The sequence below is a fragment of the Euleptes europaea genome, chromosome 18 (assembly GCF_029931775.1).
Source record: "Euleptes europaea isolate rEulEur1 chromosome 18, rEulEur1.hap1, whole genome shotgun sequence".
NCBI lineage: Eukaryota > Metazoa > Chordata > Lepidosauria > Squamata > Sphaerodactylidae > Euleptes > Euleptes europaea.
In genome coordinates, this window is record NC_079329.1 from 14663998 (window position 1) to 14688319 (window position 24322).

General features: G+C 48.2%; 1 protein-coding gene across 1 annotated transcript; it reads left to right on the top strand.

Annotated features, from left to right (window-relative positions):
• The first annotated feature begins 177 nt into the window (after window positions 1-177).
• LOC130490452 (ADP-ribosylhydrolase ARH1-like) lies at window positions 178-24047 on the top strand. The gene is made up of 17 exons (XM_056864279.1): window positions 178-188; window positions 2259-2320; window positions 2570-2596; window positions 2838-2886; window positions 3661-3719; window positions 4612-4674; window positions 4987-5040; window positions 9989-10321; window positions 11337-11506; window positions 14552-14688; window positions 16894-17123; window positions 19763-19861; window positions 21536-21641; window positions 21723-21802; window positions 22269-22452; window positions 23565-23779; window positions 23884-24047. The coding sequence occupies exons 1-17, from the start codon at window positions 178-180 to the stop codon at window positions 24045-24047; spliced, it is 2043 nt and encodes a 680-aa protein (XP_056720257.1).
• Window positions 24048-24322: the final 275 nt, after the last annotated feature.

The following is a 24322-nucleotide window of genomic DNA, read 5'->3' on the forward strand; positions in this document are numbered from 1 at the left end:
AGAATCAGCTTCTCCAATCCCATTCTGCAGCACCACTATTCAGCGTACAAAGGCGTTTCATGTGTTGGAAACTCGGCTTCTTTTCTCCTCCCATTTTCCTATCACTGGTCTTTTATGCATGGCTGTTTCCCTAGTTTCAGAGGAGCTCTGGTGTACTCTGTAATTTTTGTTCTAGCTATGCCTCCCAGGTTAGAAACTTTCTAAATGAAAGGATTCAAACAGCTTAATTCCATACCCAATACCCATTTTTCGTGTTTTCTCTCCATTCAGGAATATTGATGGCTGTACATGGTTGAATCCCCACCTACCTAACAGCATCTTGTAATAGAAACAAATGTTAAAATATTGAGCTGGGAGAATCACCCCCTCCCCCAAAAAACCCCTTGTTTTAAACGAATGCCCAGCTTTTCATGATAAAGTTCTTCAGAGCAGGGCCCTCAAAATGGGCATATGAAACTGCCATACAGAATCACACCATTTATCCGCATAGCCCCTACTACCTATTCTATCAGGTCTGTAGTAGAAGAAAGGGCAGTTCTTGCTGCCCGAGATCATTATTGAGTAGGATATGCCAAGGGTCGAACACGGGAGCCTTCAGCACTTAAGCATGAGGCATGGCTGTGGCTCAGTGGTAGAGTGTGGCTCAGTGGTAGAGCATCTGCTTGGCATGTAGAAGGTCACAGGTTCAATCCCCAGCATCGCCAGTTAAAGGGACTAGGCAAGTAGGTGATGTGAAAGACCTCTGCCTGAGACCCTGGAGAGCCATGGAGAGGGGCCATGGCTTAGTGGTAGAGCATCTGCTTGGCATGCAGAAGGTCCCAGGTTCAATCCCCGGCACCTCCAGTTAAAGGGACGAGGCAAGTAGGTGATGTGAAAGACCCCCGCCTGAGACCCTGGAGAGCCGCTGCCGGTCTGAGTAGACAATACTGACTTTGATGGACCGAGGGTCTGATTCAGTAGAAGGCAGCTTCATGTGTCCCCAGCCTATAATACATGGGAAGACTCTAGCCCATCTCATGATGTGTCTTTGCTCTTGGGTGTGGGAAGTGGTGTGGAGGGTAACTGGGATCCTGCCCAGCCCCACTGGTGACGGAATCTCTTCTTGCTTCCACTGGCCTTACAGCTCCACCTTGGGCCCCTGCCCAACGCCAGCCAGACTTGCAGAGGTGAGCAAACCTTGGATGTGTGTAAGTTGTTTGCTGGGTCTCCTTGCCCTCTTCCGGGTATCTCTCCTTGCATGTGCAAGCTCTGTGAGCGAGCAGATGTTTTTGCAATCTTGCCTTCTAGTTGGAGGTATACTGCCTTTGAACATGGGGGTGTTCCATTCAGTAGCCAGATAGACCTATTTTCTGGGAATATGCCTAAATCCTAGTTTTTAATTAATATAGTTTTGGTTTTATGGGTTTCTAACTTGTTTAATAATACAGATCCACTGTAAACCGGAAGTGCCGTGCGCACGGTTGCTCGCCGACCCTCAAGTGGTCGGCGGGAAGAGGGGCGAATTGCCGGGGGGGTTGCCCACTGCCACCGGGCACCTGGCAACCCTAGGGAAAGGGCACTGGGCAATTGGGGACCCACCCAGTGTGGGGCCTGGGGCAACCCCATAGCTAAGGCCATCCCGCCCTGACATGGATGGCCCAGACTAGCCTGATCTCGTCAGATCTCAGAAGCTAAGCAGGGTCAGCCCTGGTTAGTATTTGGATGGGAGACCACCGAGGAATACCAGCGTTGCTGTGCAGAGGAATGTACTCGCAAACCACCTCTGGTAGTCTCTTGCCATGAAAACCCCAAAAGGGGTCGCTATAGTCGGCTGCGACTTGAAGGCACTTTACACACACACACACACAAGGCCATCCCTATGTGTATCTGCTTAAGTAATGAGGTTTTAACAATGGAGACAAAAGCAGGGCTTTGTGTAACGCGTAGATGGAAGCACTCTGCCTTCAAGTTGCTTAACTTTTATTTATTTTTGGATGTTTCAGCCCATCGCCCAGTGGTGCATTCTGACTGGCTAACACCCATAAAAACTGTTAAATGGTTTGAGGGCCAGATAGAAGCATTCCCGTGAGCTGATTAGGGCTCCTTTAATTTAGTAAGAATGCTTGGCCTCTGCACGTCATTTGAGCGGAGTGTGGAATAAGCAGGGCGTATGCGGGGCGGTGGTGGTATGGAGCACTTTCATGTTTCTGTGTGCACATCATTTTGGGGAGGGGCATAATCCCACCTCTTTAGGCCAATTCTCCCTTTGCCGTCTGCAGATGCCCTCCGCGGAATCCTCCCAGGCCAGCCGCTTCATTCGACAAAGATGAAGAGGATAATGGTGAGTGGCCACGCAAATGTCTGTGAAGGTTGTTTGCCTACAAAAGACTGTGCAAGAAGACGAGCAAGTGCACCCCATAGGAATGGAAATCCAGCTACTGCCAAGAGTGTTTTTCAGAATGAATGAGCGCCAGTGCCTGATTTTATAAGACAGGAAAAAGAGGAGGAGGGCAAAGAGCTCAGGTTTGGCAAGCTGTGAATGTTTGAAATGGTCAGTCACTATCTTCTCTTTCTGTTGCTCCCTTCTCAGAAAGCATTCCCAGTTATGAGAATGAGGGTGAGTAACAGCAGGAATTGCAGCCTCCTCCCCACCTTCCCTTGTTCTAGAACATGCAGTTTGGCTCACTTGCCTGAGCTGTCTTTTTTTTGTCTCAGCTGTGATGAGCAGTGGGCTGCACTGGGCAGGCTGGCTTGTGGGGCTTGCCTCTTGGCTGGGGCTAAACATGATGGTCTATTGGCATTCCCTCTCAGTTCTCTTGAGCCCATTAAGGTTGTATCTTGGCTCTTCCTGTTTCCAGAACAGCCTTGTGCTACTGACGACGATGAAAACTATGTTCCCGGATACATGTAAGTGTTGTGGGGCGGGGGGAGGTTAATGGATCAGTGTAATGGATCATAGCTAAGGGTAAACCATAGTAGATAAGAACTGTGCTGGATCAGACCAATGGTCCATCTATAGGGTTGCCAAGTGCCCGGTGGTGGCGGGTAAAATCCCACTGATCCACCGGGCTGCCCGCTGGCCAGCTGATAGCCAGCGGGCACTGCGCGCATGAGCACATGCACACATCACTTTTGGGGTAAACCCAAAAATGACACGGATGCTCTGGCAATCTCGGGAAAAACTCATGCCGAGTTCGCTAGAGCGTCCACGTCACTTCTGGGTAAACCTGGAAAGCTCCCGCCGGTGGAGCTACGGAGCCTGGCAACCCTATCCATCTAGGTCTCCATCTTGTTTCCTGTACTGGTAGGTTTGCCAGGTCCCTCTCTGCCACCGGTGGGAGGTTTTTGGGATGGAGCCTGAGGAGGGCAGGGTTTGGGGAGGGAAGGGAGATCTCCCGCTATTACAACTGATCTCCAGCTGATAGAGATCAGTTCACCTGGAGAATCTGGCTGCTTTGGTAATTGGACTCTGTGGCATTGAAGTCCCTCCTCTCCCCAAACCTAGCCTTCCTCAGGCTCCGCCCCCAAATCTCCAGGTATTTCCCAACCCAGATCTGGCAACCCTACCCTTACCCTAAAGGGATGCTGAGTGGGACAGGCCAGTGGTCTGACTTCAAAATGGGGTAACTGCTCAGATTCCAAATTCAGTGCTACCATAAGCTGCTCTCTTGTCCACTACAGTGAGGTGCTGCCTGATGCTCCAGATACGGACCAGGGAAACACGGACAGAGCGTCTGCAGGTAATTGACCAGCAGGGCTCCGCCTGACTATTTAGGGACGGGGTGTCGAACTCATTTGTTATGAGGGCCGGATATGACATAAGAGTCACTTGATCGGGCCGGGCCATGTCTCGCCAGCCCAGAGGGTGAGTGGCTGCTTCGGCTGGCCAGCCTGAAGCAAACTCACCAACCCAGATCGGGACTGGGGGCACGGTGGCCACCTCAGCCAGCTCGCGGGCCAGATAAGAGCTCTCAAGAGGCTGGATTTGGCCCTCGGCCCATATGATTGACACCCCTGATTTAGGGGCTGCTGAGTTAAGCTGCCCCTTAAAATTGAGGCAGCCTTTTAGAAAGAGAAGAAAGGAAGAGCCCTGTGGTGCAGAGTGGTCAGCTGCAGTACTGCAGTCAAAAGCTCTGCTCATGACCTGAGTTCGATCCTGACGGGCGTCGGTTTCAGGTAGCTGGCTCAAGGTTGACTCAGCCTTCCATCCTTCCGAGGTCGGTCAAATGAGGACCCAGCTTGCTGGGGGTAAAGGGAAGATGACTGGGGAAGGCACTGGCAAACCACCCCGTAAACAGAGTCTGCCTAGTAAACGTCACCCCATGGGTCAGGAATGACCCGGTGCTTGCACAGGGGACTACCTTTACCTAAAATTGAGGACTCTTAAGTAAGAAAATAACTCTGAGCCCTCTCAGTTGCAGGGAATTCCCAGAAGGGGAAGTGTAGGGGGTGGGCGGTCCTGGGGCTTTCTGAGGGTCTGGGTCTAGTCAGCACTTGGTTGAGAGATCTCTTGGGGATCCCTCTACACACAGCTTTGAGGACTGAGATGGATGGAAGAAAGGCATGATGAGATATGGATTAAGTAAATAACTTTCCTCATACTGAGCTCTCTTTTCCTGATGTCTCCTGCAGGTTCCGTAGGGGATCATTATGAGAATATGCCTGAGTCTCCAGCATCTTCACGGCATTCACTTGGTGAGTGGTGGGAGGGGAAAGGAAGGAGGGCACAAGAATAGCATTGCCAGGTCCCTCTTAGCCACAGGTGGGAGGTTTTTGGGGCGGAGCCTGAGGAGGGAGGGGTTTGGAGAGGGGAGGGACTTCAATCCCATAGAGTCCAATTGCCAAAGTGGCCATTTTCTCCAGGTGAACTGCATGTGTAGACCAGGCAATGTTTGGCCCTTAGGCAAAAGCCTATTTACTATATGATATCGGCATGCAGTGATGGTGGGGAATTGCTGATCTGCTTCAGTACGACGCTCCTCTTTCTCTTCTTGTCCTTTATTGAAGGAGAATATGTCAACGTGCTTGAACCAGATCTCACCATCCTCGACCTTTGTGCCGGTGAGTGAGGGGAAGACCCTTAAGTACAAGGATAGGGAAAGAGTTGACCCTATCCATAGGGTTGCCAGGTCCCTCTTCACAACCAGCGGGAGGTTTTTGGGGCGGAGCCTGAGGAGGGAAGGGTTTGGGAAGGAGAGGGACTTCAATGCCATAGAGTCCAATTGCCAAAGTGGCCATTTTCTCCAGGTGAACTGATCTCTATCGGCTGGAGATCAGTTGTAATAGCGGGAGATCTCCAGCTACTACCTGGAGGTTGGCAACCCTACCTATCCACCCTCATCAAATGGCATGACTGAAAGTACCCACCTTGGCACTGTGCAATTGTCTTGTCTTCCAGTAGGTGGCAACAGTGATCTGGAAAGTGAAGATGACGCTCCAGACTATGAGAACATCATCTGCCCTAGAGTTTGAGGTACTTGGACTGACGGGCCTTTTATGCACGGGTTGTCCCTCCCTTCCCCAAACCCCTCCCCCATCAAGTTCTACCCCAAAACCTCCCACCAGTGGCAAAGAGGGACCTGGGAACCCAACTCTATCAGCTGGAGATCAGCTGTAATAGCGGGAGATCTCCGGCCACCACCTGGAGGTTGGCAATCTCAGGAGAGAGCAAAGTGACTTCTAAAGGTTGGAAAAGGCATGCATAATGAAAATAAAGCCCTGAAGTAGGCAGGGAGCGATCGCAATGGAAACAACCAGTACATAAAAGCCCTAGGAAAGGGGGGTTTAAAAAAGCTTAATCCACAAAAGGATTGGCCATGGTATGAAAAATGTGGAGAATTTTAATTGTGCGTATAATCAACTCTCTTGTTCCCCCCCCCTCTAGGCTGAAAAGCTAATTCCAAGGCAGTATTCTTTAGAGACACTGACCGCCTCCACATGGGATGGATCGCTGATGATCTCGTTGACCTGAGGATGCCCCCCCATTTGCCCCCAATCAGTCACCCCAAATGCTGCCATAACTTATTGCCCTTCTTTGCACTTTGGTTGACACATCCTGAGAATTTCCCACAATCCTTTGGTGTCTCCCCATCAAAGCTCAGACGCTTGACAGTCCAAGCGGGTCCGACTTCCTCGCAAAAGCAATCTGAGTTGTGTTTATCTTAGAGCTGAATAAAGAACCAGCAGGAGTTCCATCATCCTTGTATTTGAGTGAGGATTGGGGCATGGGTGAACAGATTGTTGGGGTCCCCCCCCCCCCGTAACCTACATTTAGCAGAATGCACAAAGACAAATTTACGCGGCAGAGCCCATCTGATCTGTGTGATGTGCTAAGAATAAATATACACTGAGCCTCTTTTATCTATTCAAACAAATATGCTTCTTTATTGTAGGAACTTCATTTCTGGCTAGGATATAGACTTCTAATCTAGCTAACTAGGATGGATGGAGATGAATCATCCAGCACCATGCAGTCTGCCCATTTATACTTATTATTTGACAACTCCTCGTCTTTCTAGAGCCTTCTGTTTAGCTAGACTGAATGCTATCCCTTCTATGGTTTTGCAAAGCAGAATTTTGAATATACCATATCCAGAAAGGATCTGCCCTTGCTCTTCTGGCTCTATTGATTCACTAGCTCATGCCTTTTTGGAATAGCTGGGGGTAGCTAGGGTGTGTGGGGGAGGTAGTTGTGAAATTCCTGCATTGTGCAAGGGGGGTGGACTAGATGACCCTGGTGGTCCCTTCCAACTCTATGATTCTATGAATGCCGCTTTTATGAGGAACTTAGATCACATTATATCTTTCCCCTTTAATATATAAATCTAGTGACTCTGTGTCCGATATAATGCCTTTTTTTAATTAAGTGACAGAGATGCTAAGGCCACATTGTCAGTGGCAAGATTTCAGTCGTTTTATCCCTCAACCACTAGATTTAAAATTATGCTGCTCAAGTTCAATGGATAAAGGAGCTTCTAAGGGATAAAGGGAAGGAGATGAAGTATCCATGCCCTGCTCTCATAGTGGCAAGATGGAGAAGAAAGTGTGCATGCATGGGAAGATGTGAAAGCAGGAAGGAAGTTTCCCTGAGTATCAATCTACATATCAAAGGGATAGTATCAGAAAAGTAGAGAAAGGATGCCCAGTGTCGTGACCCTAGGGTTGCTAGGTCCCTCTTGTAAACCAAGGGGGAGGTTTTTGGGGCGGAGCCTGAGGAGGGTGGGGTTTGGGGAGGGGAGGGACTTCAATGTCATAGAGTCCAATTGCCACAGTGACCATTTTCTCCAGGGGAACTGATCTCTGTTGGCTGGAAATCAGTTGTAATAGCAGGAGATCCCCAGCTGGTACCTGGAGGTTGTGGAACCTGTGCTGTAAATAGTAGAAACTGAGGGAATAAGCAGCACGTGGGCTCATGTAGCGTTGAAAAACACTATTGCGAAATTGACCAATATTCAATTAGTGCAAATAAAGCTGGTATTTAATGAGAAATTTAACAACATGACAAGCAAAATCAACGCAAGAATGCACAAATAAAAGCTGTGACTCCTGCAATGTCAATTACAATCTCAGAATGAAAAATCAAGGAATATATACATGCATTGCTGATACAGCTCAGTCACTAAAGGAAAATATAGCAATCATGGTAACAACATAACAACAAATTTGTTACTGATCATTTCTCAGTGGTAATATCCACCTAATGCAGAAAAGGGAAAAAATATATCAATATACCTGAGCTGTACCCTACAGAAGTACCCGAGAAGTACCCGAGAATGCACGCTACTGTACATAGCAATGCAACGTGTTGTAATGGAAATATTCTAACTCAAGGTGATTTTTAACAAGGGTCACATTTTAACATCCACCAGCTATGTTTACTTGTGCACGGGAAAGGCCTCTTTTTACTTTAAAAATGCCTGTCCTAGTTTTCCTACATTCATAGCAGAGACATTCATCTCCTTTTATTTTCCCCACTCTACCACATGTACAGCAACATCTGTTCTCTTTCTGCTCCCTCCTTTGCCTCTGTCTTGGCTGGCACCCAGGAACGAAGGGTATGTGGTTTGTCACTATCAGATGCAGGAGGCTGGATTACGTGAGCCGCTGGCCTGGTCTAGCCGAGTTTTTCAGCTGCTGTTCTGTGCATAAGTGGGGAGTGTCTGCCTAAACTTCCGTTGCTCTTTGTACTGGAAAAGGAAGCATTGAAGTACCTTTGTTTTGAATTTCATCCCAGATGGCTCGGATTGGGGAGGGTGAATATCGCAGAGGCTGTGCTGAGACCGACACTGATGCACAATTTGGCTCTCTTCACATATGCAGGAAATAAATATTGCTTCTTACACTAACTTAGGCTTGCCTACTCTGGGTTGCGAAATTCCTGGAGATCTGGGGGTGTTTGGAGTTTGGTGAAGGGAAGGATGTCAGTGGAGCATCATGTAACAGAATCCATGTCCCTCTGCGCCAGGGGCGGGAGATTTTTGTGGCGGACCCTGAGGAGGGCGGGGTTTGGGGAGGGACTTCAATGCCAATAGAGTCCAATGGCCAAAGTGGCCATTTTCTCCAGGTGATCTGATCTCTTATCAGCTGGAGATCAGTTGTAACAGCAGGAGATCTCCAGCCACCACCTGGTGGTTGGCAACCCTATCTAAATAGTATTTATTTTTATTAAGAAAACTGAGCCACTCCTCCAGTTAGAAGTAGTTCAGAGTCTATGGGCTGAAGATTCCAGCTGACACCACCATTTATCTCTTTTTGCATACGGATTGTCAAACTCAGCCCGCCTCTCCTGCCAGCCTTTTCAACCATTTATCTCTTCCAACCAAATACTACCTCCTCCCCACAAACCCCCCACCACCACCACTGAAACATTTTAGGCAGCCCAGATATGCTTATGCCAGACAAACTAGGGGGATACTGGGTGAGGTTACCAGACTTTACCCTGAGATAGGACAGATTGGCTGGCACTGCCCCCGTGACAGGCCGGCGGAGGCAAACACCCTGCTATCTCGATGGGCCAGAGGGAGCCGAGTTCTTGCTGCTGGGCATCTCTGCTGATAAATACCCATCCACACCCAGCATCCTCCAGTGACCTTGCTGGCTGCGCTGGAAGACACGCCAGGTGATACCAGAACAGCAGCCGCAGAGATGGGCTTCTTGTCGATGACCTTCCTCACCTCCTTTTGCATCCTGGGGAGAATTGGTGAGGCTTCGGTGAGGGGGAGACGGGGATAGGTTGCCAGTTCCTTCTTCGCCACTGGCGGGAGGTTTTTTGGGCGGAGCCTGAGGAGGGTGGGGTTTGGGGAGTTCAGAGGTCGCCTCACTCTCCCCCCGCATTCTGCCCGCATTTTTAGAGACCCGTTTTATCTCGAATTTGAGAACGGAGGAATGCAGGGGGAGAGCGAGGCGACCTCTGACGGTCAGAAACGGCATGAATAATCAACACAAAGGCCCTGGTGTTGCTTTTCATTTTGTTTTGTTTGAGGGGGGAACCAACTCCAGTAAACCATTGTGCCTGCATTCGTATCTTAAGAGTTTAGCTTCTACCTAGGATCCCTTCATTGGGTCATATGTAAGCACAGTGGAGTAAGATGCATGGTGATCTTGGTAGCAAACCAGGTCCATTCACATTTTAAGGCAGTTAAGTTAAAGGAAGGAGCACCGTGGTGCAGAGTGGTAAACTGCAGTACTGCAGTCCAAGCTCTGCTCACGGCCTGAGTTCAATCCCAATGGAAGTCGGTTTCAGGTAGCCGGCTCAAGGTTGACTCAGACTTCCATCCTTCTGAGGTCGGTAAAATGAGGACCCAGCTTGCTGGGGTAAAGGAAAGATGACTGGGGAAGGCACTGGCAAACCACCCCGTAATCAAAGTCTACCTTGGAAACGTCGGGATGTGACGTCACCCCATGGGTCAGGAATGACCCGGTGCTTGCACAGGGGACCTTTGCCTTTTTAAGTTAAAGGATACTGATAACTAGCTTGGCTTTCGGTCTCTGATTTGTGTGGCTCGCGCAGCCGGGAAGCTGCAAATCCAGTCGGACCCCTCCCTGGTGACCGCTGCCGTTGGAGAGGACATCTTGCTGAAGTGCATTTTCACTGTGGACGATGGGCCCGTGGACTTGAGCCGCCTCCTGATCCAGTGGTTCCACCGCGGCAAGCAGCTCGTCGAGTTTGACAACGAGGTGACGGCGTTCCGGCCGGACGTCAGCCTGAGCCAGGAAGGGCTGGCGACCGGAAACGCTTCCCTGCTCCTCTCCCAAGTCGGCACCACGAATTCGGGCAGCTACAGATGCTACATCTCATACACTCCAGAAATGCAAATCCGGGAAGTCACTTTGCAAGTGGAGGGTAAGATGGCTGAATGGGAAAGGGGAGTTCCAGCATGGCGTAGTGCTTTAATTTACAATTTATAGCTATCTTAAAGCAACGTAACAGCAGCAAACCAAACTATTGCAATATTTTTAAAAGCATCATATTTATGAAGATCTAAGATCAAGGGAAGATGACTGGCGAAGGCACTGGCAAACCACCCCATAAACAAAAAAGGGGGTTACCGCATTATGTATTCCCAGCGATGTATTAAGAGTTTGAAAATGTTATAAAAAATACTGTTCGCACTTTGTTTGGCCCCTTTAGCTGTGAAGACGTCTTCCAACCATTTTTTAGCCATGGTATCCAAAAACCCTTTTAAAGCAATGGGCGATACCACACTTTGTATTCCCAGCGATGTATTAAGAGTTTGAAAATGTTATAAAAAACATCGCTTTAAAAGGGTTTTTGGATACCACGGCTTATAAATGGTAACCCCCAAAGTCTGCCCAGTAAAATGTCGGGATGTGACATCACCCCATGAGTCAGGAATGACCCGGTGCTTGCACAGGGGACCTTTACCTTTAAGATCAAGTTATATTATTCTCTTCTAACAGATTGGACTAGTACCCCTGTGTCTGAGTTAATGCCCTATTTAATAAGAGACAGCGATCCTAAGGTTACATTGGCAGTGGCAAAATTAGTCCTTATATCCCTTAAACAATAGATCTAGAATTATGCTGCCCAAGATTTATGAATCAAGGAGCTTCTAAGGGAGAAAGGAAGGGAAAGGAAATCTTCAGAATTAAATGTTCATAGTTAAAGCTTGGGGAAACATTTTAAACTCGCACCTGGCCAAAAATTATAAAAAGGCCTAGTGAATGTGCCCAGACAGGGTGTTCCACAATCCATGTGCTACCACGGAGAAGGTTCCATCCATGACAGCCAGCTGCCCTCACCTCTGGTGGTCAAAGACCCCCAGCGCAAGACCTCAGCTGAAGATGCTGACAATCTCAACCGTACTGAGTAGAGTTTCTCTTTCAATTCCCCAAAGACCCTTCGAAGACGTCTGAGGATGACCGGGACGATTCTGTTTCATCGCTGCCGTGTCCCAATCACTCAGATGTCCTGAGCAAGTTGGATCAGATCACACAGGCTTTGGCGCGACTGGAGGCAAAGCTGGAGCAGTTCATGAGCAGCAAGACTTTCAAAGGACACGATTCTGTGGCTGGCACCCCAGGACCCTAGGAAGGGTACCATGTCTGCACTCCTGGAAATTGAAATCAGTTTTAAACCCACTGTGCTGGAAGATCCTATTCTCCAAGGAAATTCGAAAATTGTAGTTCTAAGAAAAGGCTAGGATATCAAACAAAAAGAAATGTTCTTACTCTTCTACCATTAAACATATCAATTTTAAACAAGCAGTGCAGGATCCATTCCAGATAATGACCTTTTTTATGCGGCTGAAGTATTCCTTTTCCACGATGACCTGTAAGCAGATTTGAAACTACGGAGCAGTTTGATATAGAGCAGTAGTTCTCAACCTTTTTTTGCTCCATTCCCCCCTTTCACCATTGTTCAGAATATAATTCCCCCCTTCCCAATATAGTCTAACTAAAAAAAGAAACACTACAATTTTACAGATTGCACATAATCTACAGGACATCACACTTTCCTGAATAGTGGTCCAAATCCCCCCGAATCCTAAAATTCCCCCCCAGGGGGGGGGGAATTTCCCCCTTGTTGACAACCCCTGATATAGAGCAATATTCCCCCTGAAAGATCTTGCAGGTCTCTGCTTGGCTGTTATGCTTACTAGAGAGACTCGTTCAGAAAAAGCCCCGCTTCTCCCCACACTTTCCCCTTTGACCTTATTTCCTAACCTTTCTGCTGTTCTGTCTTTATTCCATCCTTGTCAGTCAACTGTCAGACCCTGGTAGAGTTTTCCAGGGGTTTCTGTCTGTGATGTTTTACTACGTTCCCCCCTCCCCTTTGCAGCAAATGTAATTCATGAATTTTGTTGTTCACAACCCACTAGAAAACTCACAACAGTGAAACCTGGAGGTTAGAATAATAAACAGCGATTGAAAACGCAACTCACAAATGACAACAGTGAAAAATACATTAAGGAGCACACTTTGCAGCCAAGAGAAATGCAGTAATTAAAGACACACACCTCCCATAGAGCATAGAGGATCCGTGGCTCAGTGGTAGAGAATCAGCTCGGCATGCAGGAGGTCCCAGGTTCAATCCCCGGCATCTCCAGTTAAAGGGACTAGGCATGTAGGTGATGTGAAAGACCTGCGCCTGAGACCCTGGAGAGCCGCTGCCGGTCTGAGTAGACAATACTGACTTTGATGGACTAAGGGTCTGATTCAGTAGAAGGCAGCTTCATGTGTTCATAAGAAATACTTAAGCACTACTTTGATTCCAATCAAAGGCAAAGAAGATCGAAAAGAGAGAGGCCTTCTTTATTGCCTCCCCACCCCCGTCAGTGTAAAGTGGGGCAATTAATATTTTAATCTTTTTCATGAATGTCATGTTGTAGTTGCACAACTATTATCATTAAAAAGCTAACAAGCATTTAACATTTATTGCAAATGGGAAAACAAGAGCCATTAGCCCTGCCTCTCTTAGGAAAGGAATGCTGGCACCAACAAGTAGTAACTGGAGAACTGGAAGCTTAAATAACAGGCAATAAAAACAGGGTCTTTAGTAGGGTTGCCAGCCTCCAGGTGGTGGCTGCAGATCTCCCGCTATTACAACTGATCTCCAGGTGACAGAGAGATTAGTTCACCTAGATGACCTGGAGAAAATGGCCTATTTGGCAACTGGACTCTATGGCACTGAAGTCCCTCTTCTCTCCAAACCCCGCCCCCAAAATCTCCAGGTATTTCCCAATCCAGAGCTGGCAACCATGGTCTTTAGGGGGACAGTATCCAAAACTTAGAACAGGATAGCATGGACAAGCTGCCCTGCATGGACAGCCACAATGCAAGGGAGGGTTCTAATGCAGTAAAAACGCTGCTTATGAACATTAGGAAGAAATTTCTAACAGTTAGAGCGGTTCCTCAGTGGAACAGGCTTCCTCGGGAGGTGGTGAGCTCTCCTTCTCTGGAGGCTTTTAAGCAGAGGCTAGATAGCCATCTATCATCGATGCTGATTCTATGACCTTAGGCAGATCATGAGAGGGAGGGCACCTTGGCCATCTTCTGGGCATGTAGGGGTCACTGGGGGTGTATGGGGGGGAGGTAATTGTGAATTTCCTGCATTGTGAAGGGGGTGGGACTAGATGACCCTTGTGGTCCCTTCCAACTCTATGGCCATTTATGCATGGGGTTTTTTGCCTTGGATTTGCTCCTCTCTAGATGCACATTTTGCCCATCCAAACTCTCAAAACTCTGCATGGGAGCTTATTGCTGAGTTCTGAGAATTTGGATGGGGAAAAGATGCACCTGAAGAGCGGCAAATCCAAGGTAAAACCTCCCATGCACAAATGGCCTATGATTCGGTTCGGCTTCCTTTATTAGGCTACAAGTGCCCCAAAACGGTGACCCAGCCAAATTGAGGGTAAGTGGGTGGGTGGGTGATTTGAAGAAAGCGTTGCAAAAGAGAACAAAAAGGTCGCTCAGAGAAGCCCCTCTTGCGCTTTAAGCTCCCCCAGTGCCGGATTTACGTATAAGCTAAACAAGCTATAGCTTAGGGCCCCACTCTCTTGGGCCCCCCAAAAAAATTTAACGGAAAAAAAACCCGATGTACATTTCCTAAGTATAAGATAAACAAATAAAATAAAACCTACATACAGCAACAGTGTTTTGTGTTGTGTAGGCTCCTATGATGTAAGTAATGGGCCCCACCTGCTAGCCTGCTCCCTAAAATATCACTGGTTTGCTCATTTCTATATATAGTAGAAAAGGGCAAGAGTCCAGTAGCACCTTAAAGACTAACAAAAATATTTTCTGGTAGGGTAGGAGCTTTCGTGGCTGCAGACAGACTAACACGGCTACCCACTGTGAATTATCTTCTATATATAGGGTGCCTACATTCTGCATGGACTGATTGCATGGCAACATGTAGCATGCAGCTGCAGACCGCATTGCAGCACAGTTGAATGTAGGTCAAGCTGTTGTACCTGTTATCTGGACATATAAAGGGCCCCATTCCCTTCAATAGCTTAGGGCCTCATCAAACCGAAATCCGGCCCTGAGCGCCCCCACCACCAACCCACTTCCAGCCCCCGGACTTTGGCCGAGCCGCCGTCGCTCCTAGGAACTGCCGAGGCAGCAGCAGCAGCCAGGGGGTGGGCCAAAGGGGTGTGCCGGGGGAGGGCAGACGGCCGGAGGGGACGGGGCGGACGACGGCCAGCCGCTCTTGGGCCAGCAGACCGGCGCCGCCATGGCAGTCCCGTAAGCTTCTGCTCGGTTCCTCCCCTTGCAAAAAAACAGACCCCCCCCCGAATAGCCCTAAGCGCCCCCCCCTCCCTTGCATTGCTCCCCCTCCCTTGCACTGCTCCCCCATTCCCCTCCCGTGCATCGACTGCGCGCTTGCAGCGCTGACCCTAAAGCCCGGGGAAGCCTTCCCGGGCCGTTCCAGGCTGCGCCGTAATCTCCCTAATACACGCGCCCCCCCGATTTATAAGCGGGGCCCGCTTCGTAAAGCCGGCGGGTTGCCCGAGGGTTGGCTACCGTAATGCTCGTAAGACACGGGTATGCAATGAAGGGAGGAGGAGCGACCTGTGGTTTTTTCCGGTTATCTTCAGCGGTACCTTCTCAGGCTAGATTAATTCATGCCATCGTATTCCCTATTACTATGTATGGGTGTGAAAGCTGGACAGTGGAGAAAGCTGATAGGAAGAAAATAGATTCCTTTGAAATGTGGTGTTGGAGGAGAGGGTTACGGATACCCTGGACTGCCCAAAAAAACAAATCAGTGGGTTATAGATCAAATCAAGCCTGAACTGATCCTAGAAGCCAAAATGACTAAACTGAGGCTGTCGTATTTTGGTCATGTCATGAGACGCCAAGAGTCACTGGAAAAGACAGTCATGCTAGGAAAAGTTGAGGGCAGCAGGAAAAGAGGAAGACCCAACAAGAGATGGATGGACTCAATAAAGGAAGCCACAGCCTTCAATTTGCAAGATCTGAACAAGGCTGTCAAAGATAGGACATTTTGGAGGACTTTCATTCATAGGGTTGCCATGAGTTGGAAGCGACTTGACGGCACTTAACACACACACCTTCTCAGTCTCTGTCTGAGCCAAGGGGAGAGTGTGATGATGTCTCCAGAGCAAGGGGACCCTTTGAAGGCTCAGGACCCCAGTTGTTTTTGAAGTTTGTGGCCTCGGCATGGAGAGAAACGGGAAAGGAAAGGAAAAGAGAAGATACTATTCTGCTCCCCCCCCCCCGGGCTGCTGTGATTTTTAACAGCTGCCTGACAGGTGGAAAGTCAAATGGTGTAAAATCTAGTCCAAATGGATATGAGTCATGATGCATACCTATTCCCTCCAGTATCAGAGGAGCATGCCTATTATATCAGGTACTTCAAGACACAGGCAGGACAATGCTGCTGCAGTCGTCTTGTTTGGCCAACCAGGTGCCTCTAGGAAGCCCACAAACAAGACAACTGCAGCAGCAGCATTGTCCTGCCTGTGTTCCACGGCACCTGATATAATAGGATGCTCCTCTGATCCTGGAGATAACAGGTATGCATCATAGGGACATAAGAAAGGCCATGCTGGATCAGACCAAGGCCCATCAAGTCCAGCAGCCTGTTCACACACTGGCCAACCAGGTGCCTCTAGGAAGCCCACAGAGTGTGAACAGGCTGCTGGACTTGATGGGCCTTGGTCTGATCCAGCATGGCCTTTCTTATGTCCCTAAGATGCATACCTGTTATCTCCAGGATCAGAGGAGCATGCCTATTATATCAGGTGCCGTGGGACACAGGCAGGACAATGCGGCTGCTGCAGTTGTCTTGTTTACGGGCTTCCCAGAGGCACCTAGTTGGCTGCTGTGTGAACAGACTGCTGGACTTGATGGACCTTGGTCTGATCCAGCAGGGCCTTTCTTATGTTCTTCTTATGCTCATATGTAGCTTTCTCCAGCATGGAGATTGCAATGATGGGGATAGTGTTGCCTGTTGAATTTTTGGTCTATCCTGTGAGTTGTTAAAGGCACAGGAGCGTGGGGAAGATCTATGAAGCATAAGTAGTTGTAAAAGTTTAGGATTACGTATAGAAATAATTCAAAGATTTATTTATTTATTGCCCTCCCCAAACCCTGCCCTTCTCAGGCTCCACCCCCAAAATCTCCAGCTATTTCCCCACCTGGACCTGGCAACCCTAACTCTGAAGCATTTCTATTTATTCAGAACCCTGCTGGATCAGATCAGTGGCCCGTCTAGTGTTCCTGCTTTTCTGCCCCAGTGGGCACCCGCAGCAGTCACAACAGTGTTCTTCCTTCTTCCTTGGGCTAGTCACAGCTCTCTCAGTCCCACCTGCCTCACAGGATGTCTGTTGTGGGGAGGGGAAGGGGAGGCGATTGTAAGCCGGTTTGAGTCTCCCTTAAGTGGCATGTAAAAACCAACTCTTCTCTTCTACTGTCCCACTGCAGTCCCCAGGTTCCCTCCAAGGAAGCCTATCGGGCTGCCATGGTGCTCTCTGGTGCAGGGGATGCACTTGGCTATCGCAATCAGCGCTGGGAATACTGCACCTCCGGGCCTCAGATCCACCAGGAGCTCCAGGAAATGGGAGGACTTGGCCAGGTTTGTGTTGCCCTCCCTGACTGGCCCGTCAGCGACGACACTGTGCTGCACCTTGCGACCGCCGAGGCCCTGGCCACTGGTAAGTATCAGAAAAAGGGCCGGCAGGCTTCCAGCCTTACTTTTTCCCTTGAAAAATGCCCTTCTCTCTCACGGCGCTGTGCTCTTGCCAGCCTAGGCTTGCCAGTAGGGTTGCCAGGTCCTTCTTTGCCACCGGTGGGAGATTTTTGGGGTGGAGCCTGAGGAGGGTGGGGTGTGGGGAGGGGAGGGACTTCAATGCCATAGAGTCCAATTGCCAAAGCGGCCATTTTCTCCAGGTGAACTGATCTCTATCGGCTGGAGATCAGTCATAATAGCGGGAGATCTCCAGCTACTACCTGGAGGTTTATCAAAACAATTCACAGTGCGATGCTAATAGACTTTCCAGTACAATTTCAGTCTTTGTAAGAGCTGGTTCCGAAAGCTACCACTACACAGGCAAACTTCAACCATCATTGGTGAAAGTGTCTATTACCTGGAAGACGTTTCCATTCTACTATAAGTGCCAGCTCTCTTTTTACTGCTGAAAGTAGAAAGAGAAAGTGCCAAAGCAGGACTACAGCTGAACATCAAGAAAACAAAAGTAATGACTAAGGAGAATTACACAACTTTAAGGTTGACAATAAGGAAATTGAAATTGTTCAAGACTTTCTATTCCTTGGCTCCACCATCAACCAAAAGGGAGACTGCAGCCAAGAAATCAGAAGGAGATTGAGACTAGGAAGGGCAGCCATGAAGGAGCTAGAAAATATTTTGAAGTGTAGGGATGTGTCACTGGCCACCAAGACTGGATTAATTCATGCCATCGTATTCCCTATTACTATGTTTGGGTGTGAAAGCTGGACAGTGAAGAAAACTGATAGGAAGAAAATTGATTCCTTTGAAATGTGGTGTTGGAGGAGAGTGTTATGGATTCCGTGGACTGCCAAAAAAACAAATCAGTGGGTTATAGATCAAATCAAGCCTGGACTGACCCTAGAAGCTAAAATGACTAAACTGAGGCTATTGTATTTTGGTCACGTCATGAGACGACAAGAGTCACTGGAAAAGACAGTCATGCTAGGAAAAGTTGAGGGCAGCAGGAAAAGAGGAAGACCCAACAAGAGATGGATTGACTCAATAAAGGAAGCCACATCCTTCAATTTGCAAGATCTGAGCAAAGCTGTCAAAGATAGGACATTTTGGAGGACTTTCATTCATAGGGTCGCCATGAGTCAGAAGTGACTTGACAACACTTAACACACATACACACACATAAGTGCCAGCTAGGTCTCCTTTTGAAACACCTGCAGCACATAGCCAGTGGATATAAAAGTCTGATTTCCCACTTGGACTCTTGGAAAATATGTAGGAATTCTTTCTACTTTCTACTGATTTGTACTGGAAAGACTTTAAGACTCAAAGAGAAACATTAGACATAAATTTGTTGTATATATTGTTCTTTGACTTGCCTTTTGATATTTTTTTATAATGTTCTCTTGTTTGACTGTCGCTCACCTATAGATATTGCTTGCAGTACGTTTTGTATTGACTATCTCCTTTTGAATATATGTATGGGACTGAGCCTTGTGTGGATTGTTTTTGCACTACCTGGTGGTTGGCAACCCTACTTGCCAGCCAGTGGCTGGCAACTAGGGTTGCCAACCCCCAGGTAGTACATATATACATAAAGTACCACTGATTCACTGAACATAATGGTTTATGTGATTTCAAATACGTGATTTCCAACAAATGGTTCAGGTTTTGCAACAAAACAGTTTATACAGGTTGCAACAATCTATGCAAGTTTACAAGGTCTCGCGAATCTTATCCTTGTTTCTCCAATTGCATTAGCTTCATCAGAAGTCTGTTGCTGCTGTACAGGAAAATCTTGACTTTCTGATTTTGCTCCTGTTGCTTTAAAACCAAAATTGCACACATGAATACATTAATTCCTTAAAACGTAACATCGGTCCATATAGTTTTGCCATAATACAATTTTAACTTACCCAAGCAAGTACTAGCTGGAGATCTCCTGCTATTACAACTGATCTCCAGCCGATAGAGATCAGTTCACCTGGAGAAAATGGCCGCTTTGGCAATTGGACTCTATGGCATTGAAGTCCCTCCCCTCCCCAAACCCTGCCCTCCTCAGGCTCCGCCCCAAAAAACCTCCCACCAGTTGCAAAGAGGGACCTGGCAACCCTACTGGCAACTGGCAAGAGTTGGGGGGACGGGGACATAGGGAGATGCCTCTGGGCTATAGTGTGATGTCACTTCCGGGTTTCCCCAGAAGTGATGTCACGCCTCTGTAGGAATCACCAGAAACTGTATGGCAAAACCGTAGTATTTCCAGCAATTCTTAGATCCGACTGACATCACTTCTGGATTTCTCCCGGAAGTGATGTCACACGATCACTCTATGATGATTTTTTAAATATTATTTTTCTCCTGCTGGCCGTAGGATGGGTGGCAGGAAACAGGAGTCAGGGGATCCCCTGGTAGGAAACAGGCAAACTGGTGTGATGTGGTGTGGTGAAGGAAGTGCTTTTCAAGATAACCACCGGGCATTTCATGAAGGTTTCCATAGACGTGGCAGCCATTGAAGGAGGGCAAAGGTAGCTTAAAAAGATGTCTTTGGTTTTTTGGAGGAAAGAACAGGTTTTAAGATTAAACCATTTTTTAATTTATGTTCCTCCTCAGGGAAAAATGGAGAGCCTCTGTTCCAGGAACTGGCCAGCCGCTACGTTGAAGCCATGAAGGATATGGAGGGGAGGAAGCCAGGACCCACAAGCATTTTGGGTAACCTACACAATTCCCTACTGCAAGATACCAAAATCCCGTTCGCTTGAAAAATAACATTTCATGTTCAGCTCTGGGTTTTTGTTTTTAGTAATGAAGGATGCAAGCTTATGAAGTCAGAAAGGGATTCTTCTCTCCCCCTCCCCTCCAGTAGGAGGCTGTTGTTTCATTTTTTCACTTTGTACCCCTTTTTCCATTTCTCCCTGCTTTGCTTACATACAAGGGACTGTGGAAATGGCTGCTAGTTTGTTTCTCAGCTTGGAGTTCGACAAAACAGTCCCTGTTCCTCCCCACCTGCAGGACAAGGTTTTCTCCCACCTCCGGGTTTAACTTATGAAAGGGAGGGGTGAGGAGCTGTGGCTCAGTGGTAGAGCCTCTGCTTGGCATGCAGAAGGTCCCAGGTTCAATCCCCAGCACCTCCAGTTAAAGGGACTGGGCAAGCAGGTGATGTGAAAGACCTCTGCCTGAGACCCTGGAGAGCTATGGAGAAGGGCCATGGCTTAGTGGTAGAGCATCTGCTTGGCATGCAGAATGTCCCAGGTTCAATCCCCGGCACCTCCAGTTAAAGGGACCAGGCAAGTAGGTGATGTGAAAGACCTCTCTGCCTGAGACCCTGGAGAGCCGCCGCCGGTCTGAGTAGACAATACTGACATTGACGGACCGAGGGTCTGATTCAGTATAAGGCAGCTTCATGTGTTCAAAGAGTTTTTATCTAGCCCCTTTCCGAAGCAAAGAACATCACACCTCAGCAGTTCTCACAGCAATAAGCAATTTTTCTTACAGTCTCTCTGTTGCAGGATGTGTGTGTGTTATGTGGAACGGGGAGGTCTAAGGCCGCCGAGTGTGTTTGTGGCTAAGGGGAAACTTGAAGCAGGGGTTTCCTGCTGACATTCACACCAGCACTACACGAAGGGCCAAAGTACATCTAATTCTCAGCTGTGTTCAGTTTTCTCCTGACTCACCCCCACCCTTTTACAAGCCGCCTCTGCAGAGATTGTGATCTAAAATGGAAAACCGCTGTGATCTAAAATGGAAAACAGACTTGGCAAAGGGGCAGGGTGCTTAATCACTCTCCTATGTTGTTTCCCCCCCTAAAAAAATCACCCACAAGTGGTTTCCTCCTCCTTCCCCTGGGGGAAAATAGATTGCCAGTTATGCATGGGAGGTTTTGCCTTGAATTTGCCACTCTCTAGATGCACGTTTTCCCCATCCAAATTCTTAAAACTCAACAATGGCCATTTATGCATGGGAGGTTTTGCCTTGGATTTGCTACTCTCTAGATGCACGTTTTCCTCATCCAAATTCTCAAAACTTGAAAATAAGCCCCCATGGAGAGTTTTGAGGATTCGGTTGGGGAAAATGTGCATCTAGAGAGTGGCAAATCCAAGGAAAAACCTCCCAGGCATAAATGTCAAATCTCTTTTCCCTCACTGGAAAAAAAAATAAGATGGGGAGAAAACTTTAGCAGAACAATTACCAGAGAGGAGTTTTAGCCAAAAGCTACCAGAAGGTAAAGGGTGAAGAATCCCCTCTAACCCTGCCAGCAGGTGTTTTACTTAGCTGTAGCTACATTTTGGGGAAAAAGAAAAAGTGGGGACAAACAATGTACTGCCAGGTGTCACAGGTCTTTTGGCCTAAGGACATCTCAAGACATCTCTCTTCTTCTGCTCATAGGAACGTCCCAGTTGCGTCCAGGGGAGCCAGGTGGATACCGCATTCCCTTCAACCCCGGTGCAACAGGTTGCGGTGCGGCCATGAGGTCCATGTGCATTGGGCTGAGGTAATGTGGGGTATGATGGGGTCAAGAAAGGCAGCAGGCCGGAAGTAACTCCGTATTGACTCACAGTCACATCTGTCCCAGGTATCCACATCCTTCAGATCTAACCACTTTGGTCCAAGTCAGTGTAGAAAGTGGAAGAATGACACATCACCATCCCACAGGTAATGGCGGGACGTGGGGCAGTGGACTCATAATGGGATGCGTTGTGGGGTCATAGGCGAAACAGTAAAGGCAATGCTGAGAAGAAGAAGAAGAAGAAGAGCTGGTTTTTATATGCCGATTTTCTCTACCTTTTTAAAGGAGAATCAAACCGGCTAACAATCTCCTTCCCTTCCACTAATCTGGTGAACCGGGTTGGTTTCCCCACTCCTCCACATGAGGCCAGCTTGGTAACCTTGGGCTAGTCACAGTTCTCTTAGAGCTCTCTCAGCCCCGCCTACCTCACAGGGTGTCTGTTGTGGGGAGGGGAAGGGAAGGTGATTGTAAGCCTATTTGATTCTTCTTTAAGTGGTAGAGAAAGTCGGCATATAAAAACCAACTCTTCTTCTTCTGCCCTCCTCCCATTTTCACCAGTGGAAAAGCAAATACATAAGCCACAAAGCCCACTCTGCCTTTCCTCTATTACAGGCTATCTGGGGGCGCTGGCCTCTGCCCTCTTCACTGCCTATGCTGTACAGGGCCTCCCCCTTGAACACTGGGGGTCAGAGTTGCTCAAAACACTGCCCCTCGCCTTAGAATATGTCCAGAATGCTGCAGCAGAGAGTGAATCGAATGTAGGGTCTTGGGCCTATTTCCAAGAGAAATGGGAGTGGTAAGTACTTTGGGGGGAGAGGGATTTTTGGGAGAAGGAAGGAGATGAAAATTGTTCGGGCAATACAACCTCTCTTGGTTCAAATTTCTCCTCCATCAGGAGGGCTAGAAATTTGATTGTTAAATAAATGACCAGATATCCTGTGAATATTTGCAGAACAGCAGCCATAATGGTGGCTATCTAGTAAAGGAAATAATTATTTGTGCTAAAAAGGGGGGGGCTAGGGCGCCTTGGGTCACCAGCCCCGCCAGCCCCACAGCGAGATTCTTCCATTTGATTAGAACTGAGTGGCAATTTTACAGCCAAAGCAGAGAAGGAACTCCCCACCACCCCCAATTTGTTTTTCAAAGCAAGGGTCTTGTACTGGCAAACTAAAAAGAACTCTCCATGGTTTGTTTCAAGCGTCCTTTGGATAAACCTGCCCTGGCAAACAAAAAAACTCTTGCTGCTGAAACTGACCAGACAGAATGCATATGAGGAGTGGGGACAGCGCTCCCTTCCCCAGATCTTAAAACACTCCCTGCTGAAACTTACCAAAATGGCTTCTGGGGGAGAGGTTGGATGAGGGAGGGACAAGCTAGAATGGTCATGGGGAGAGAAACCCGAAGTTAAAGCTATGCACAGAAATGGCATCGATTTGGGCTCGGAGCAGACTTTAAATCTGTGGCAAAACAGCATCCTGAAACCCCAGGGAAAGTGCAAGGCGGGAGCTTAGTGACTTCTGAAGGTTGGAAAAATCATGCATAACTCCATTGAAGCCCCAAAGCAGTCTGGCGGAGAATGCAAGGCAAAGTACCCATGCATAAATGGCCTCAACGTGGTATAGCAGTTAGAGCTGGACTGAGTAATTAGGAAGACCAAGATTCAAATCCCTACTCAGTTTACCACAGTCATCATCTCTCCACTTAACCTACCTCATAGGGTTGTTGTGAGGATAAAAGGGGAGAGAGTCATAATCTCTCCTGAACAATTTTTTTAAAAAAGAAATTAAAAGATGGACTTTAAAACGTAATAAATAAAGAATGGGGAGGAAATGCTGATGCTTTTCAGGTTCGAGTATATGGAAGGGGTTTTCAGTTAATGTCCTCAGGGATTTGCCCTCTCCCCTTTAGGTACCTTTTGGAGCGGGGTCTTGCCAGCAGCCAGGGGCCTGCCCGCTTTCCTCCCGCCTATGGTCCCGCCGAGCGAGATGCCATCTACAAAACGTTCAGCTTGGATGGCTGGGCCGGGCGGAGCGGTCACGACGCCCCCATGATCGCCTACGATGCGCTCCTGAGGGCCGGGGACAGCTGGGAGGAGCTGTGCAGCTGCGCCATGTTCCACGGCGGTGAGTCGGGGAGGAAACACGGCCAGCGGGAGCCCTGTCCTACCCCAGAGATGGCTGCATCTCACGCTTTTCTCTCTCTGTTTCTTGGTTTCCCTGTCTCACAGGAGACAGTGACTCCACCGGGGTGATTGCGGCGAGCTGCTGGGGTCTCGCTCACGGATTCCGGGGGGTCCCGGAGGGAAATCACCGGGAGCTTGAATACCGAGACAGGATGGTGGCTGCGGCTGATCGTCTCTATGACCTCGCTTGGGGACAGAAACCTGTCTGAGCGCCGTCTAGCATCCGCGACTCCTAGTGGAAGATTAGCAACAGGCTGGTATTTGCTCTTTGTAGAATAAACTGGAGCTGTGTTTACAATTCTTGTGTGGGTTTGCCTTATTAGCTTTTTGCGTTTGCTCGTTGTCTGTATACTGTAGTACTTGTTTTGCAATTTATTTGAACCTTTGTTGTTACTATGATTTTGTAAAATTTTGGAGTAGCTACCTCTGGTGCCTGGCACATTTTTTTTCTGTTTGTCTTATTAGCTACAGCAGTGGTTCCCAA